The sequence below is a fragment of the Acanthisitta chloris genome, unplaced genomic scaffold (assembly GCF_000695815.1).
Source record: "Acanthisitta chloris isolate BGI_N310 unplaced genomic scaffold, ASM69581v1 scaffold24651, whole genome shotgun sequence".
NCBI classification, from domain to species: domain Eukaryota; kingdom Metazoa; phylum Chordata; class Aves; order Passeriformes; family Acanthisittidae; genus Acanthisitta; species Acanthisitta chloris.
The window spans coordinates 15,433-17,834 of NW_008656853.1; the positions used below are offsets into that span (position 1 = coordinate 15,433).

At 46.1% G+C, this 2,402-nt stretch overlaps 1 protein-coding gene across 1 annotated transcript in view; it reads right to left on the reverse strand.

Annotated features, from left to right (window-relative positions):
* BUB1 (BUB1 mitotic checkpoint serine/threonine kinase) overlaps positions 1 to 2,391 on the reverse strand; it is a 12,185-nt gene extending 9,794 nt beyond the window's left edge. The window contains 8 exon segments of the mRNA XM_009084503.1: positions 1 to 154; positions 252 to 304; positions 511 to 605; positions 873 to 913; positions 1,419 to 1,615; positions 1,946 to 2,090; positions 2,168 to 2,227; positions 2,375 to 2,391. The exon segment at positions 1 to 154 is cut by the window's left edge and continues 25 nt beyond it. Coding sequence (XP_009082751.1) covers positions 1 to 154; positions 252 to 304; positions 511 to 605; positions 873 to 913; positions 1,419 to 1,615; positions 1,946 to 2,090; positions 2,168 to 2,227; positions 2,375 to 2,391 — 762 coding nt within the window.
* Between the last annotated feature and the right edge of the window lie 11 nt (positions 2,392 to 2,402).

Genomic DNA, 2,402 nt, shown 5'->3' on the forward strand with positions numbered 1-2,402 from the left:
CTTGAAGTACCTCTTGGCTCTCAGCTCCTCGAAGGAGAGCTCAGAGCCCTCACACAGGAGCAGGTTCTTGTCATACATTGCAACCTGCTCACAGCCAGTAGCAGCAGATGGCTTGGGAACAACCTCGGATTTGGAGATGTATGTGACATACTTCCTGTGAGGAAAAAAGAGAAAAAGTTCAGGTTTAATGGATTTATCCCCAGAGCGAGTAAATTTTCCCCTCAGTGTGACTTCGAAAAAACACTCCAAACACTTACACTTCTTTTCCAGCAGGACAGGACTGAGAACCAGCAGAATCAGGACCCTAAAGCAGGACAGGAGAAATAAAAATTAAAAATTAAAACCCAAGAAGCATTCTGGCACAGAATCCATTGGTAACATTACTCCTCTGAGGACTGCCAATCAGCACTGACTATAGTCACTGCATTTAATCCTTATCCAGTCAAGCTCATTGATCTAAACTTTATGTGAAACATTTTTCCCACAACATCCAAATTATTAATAATTTACCTGATTTTTGCAGATATTAAGATTTGAAACATCTTTTTGAGGAGACATTTGATTTGCAGCATGGGAAGTCTGAAGTGGTTTTACAGCAGCAGTACCTGGGACAAATAATATAATAACAACAATTCATTAATGAAGAGAAATAATTTGCTCATTTATGAATTTTTATTAACTTGATGCATTGGAAAATTAATAACTTGTTTTGAATACAATCTCCTTCAGAATTTTAAGTAAGGTCAGGAAAATAGGGGGAAAATGAAGGGGTTTCTACAGGGAACTTGTTTTCTTCAGTGACAAACCTCACTGATTGTGGTAAGAGATTCATCTAGTGGAGCTACAGCTCAGACAGGTATCTTCAGCCTCACCTTGCAGAGGAGGATTCCGAGGATCACAGCTCTGCAGATAGCTAATCACAAGAAACGTCAGTTATTATCATGAAGTCACCTGTCCCTCATCCCTCCGCACCTCCCAGAAACCTTGGATTTCCTTGGGCAGTCATGCCGTGAAAAGTAACACTGAAAAACATCACTTTTACTCTATAAAGACATTTCTTGTTCCCTTTATGGGTGCACAAGGGGAAAAGCCTCCAACAGGCAGCAGGAAATGGAAACTGGGTGCTTGTTTTACGTGTTAATGTTACATTTTACATTTAGCTTCCAACAGCTAAATGCTAAACTCCAAGACTCAGCTAAGGGGTTTGCTTTCTAGGTCCTACTTCACCAAAGACACTCTAGGACAATTTCCCCCCAACAAATATTGGACAGCAATGAGATATTAAGCCTCAACCTCCCTCCAAAAAAAACAACCATCACTCTGCCTCTGCTATAGCACAGGGCATGTACACACAAGTGAAGACAATTAAGCACAAGCTTTGTGGACAGCTCAGTGAGTAAAAGAGGCCCCAGAGTTACCAGTAGAGCTGCTGCAGGTTCTCCTGGGGCTGTGCCTGGTTGTGAAGCCCTTTCTGGAGCACAGCTCCTGCATGCTGCACATTGCCTTCACTCACAAGCTGCTGAGCCCAAGCAACATAGAAGTCTGAGGCCTTGACTCCAACTCCCTGTCCGTGCAGGTACTCAAAATATTGGCAAGGGGAAGAGATGAACTCTGCCTGCACAAGACAAGATGCATAAACCATAAGCATTTAAAAAAAACATCCAAGGAAGTTGCAGACAAAGACACACAATAGCAATTTCTTAGTTAACATCATAGGAAAGAATTATTTTCTAAGGATGAAAGCAGCTAAGAAACCTCTCAGCCTAATGACGTAGTTTTCAAAAACACACAGTCCTTCAGCAAGACTCAGAAATCCTCAGAGAAGCTTGAATTCCATGCCCCTTTCCTGAGGCCTCCTGCTCCTCTCACAGCTCTTTGCAGCACCAGAACTGCTGCCATAAGATTTCAGGTTAGCTTAACTCCCAAAAATGACACCTACACCTACCAGCTTAACACAGTACTTCATGAATCTTGGATCTTGGTGGTACCTCTTGTCGTTCAAGAACATCTTCACAAGCTCCTCCAGGAGCACCGGCCAGCGGGTTTGTTTTTCTGGGAGGGGGAGACATCCCTCCGCCCACTGAGCATACCTGAAACACACTCCAGAGAGTCAGGGCCGAGCCACCCCCTGAGCCAGGGCTGAGGGCAACACCAGGGCTAGGCTCACCTGTCCCACGGCTCCAGCGGGTCAGGCCCTCGGTAGTTCCTTATCTGAGCCTCGTAGCTCCTGGAGGAAAAAGATGTCAGGCTGGGATAGGGAGGGAAGAACCCGGAGATGGGGCGGGATGGGCTGACGGTCTAACCCCCCAGTGCTCCGGCGGCAGGACCGAGCCCCGCGCCCGGCACAGCTCCCGCACACAACGTCCCCGCTCACCGCGCCACCCCGTCCATGTCGCCCCAAC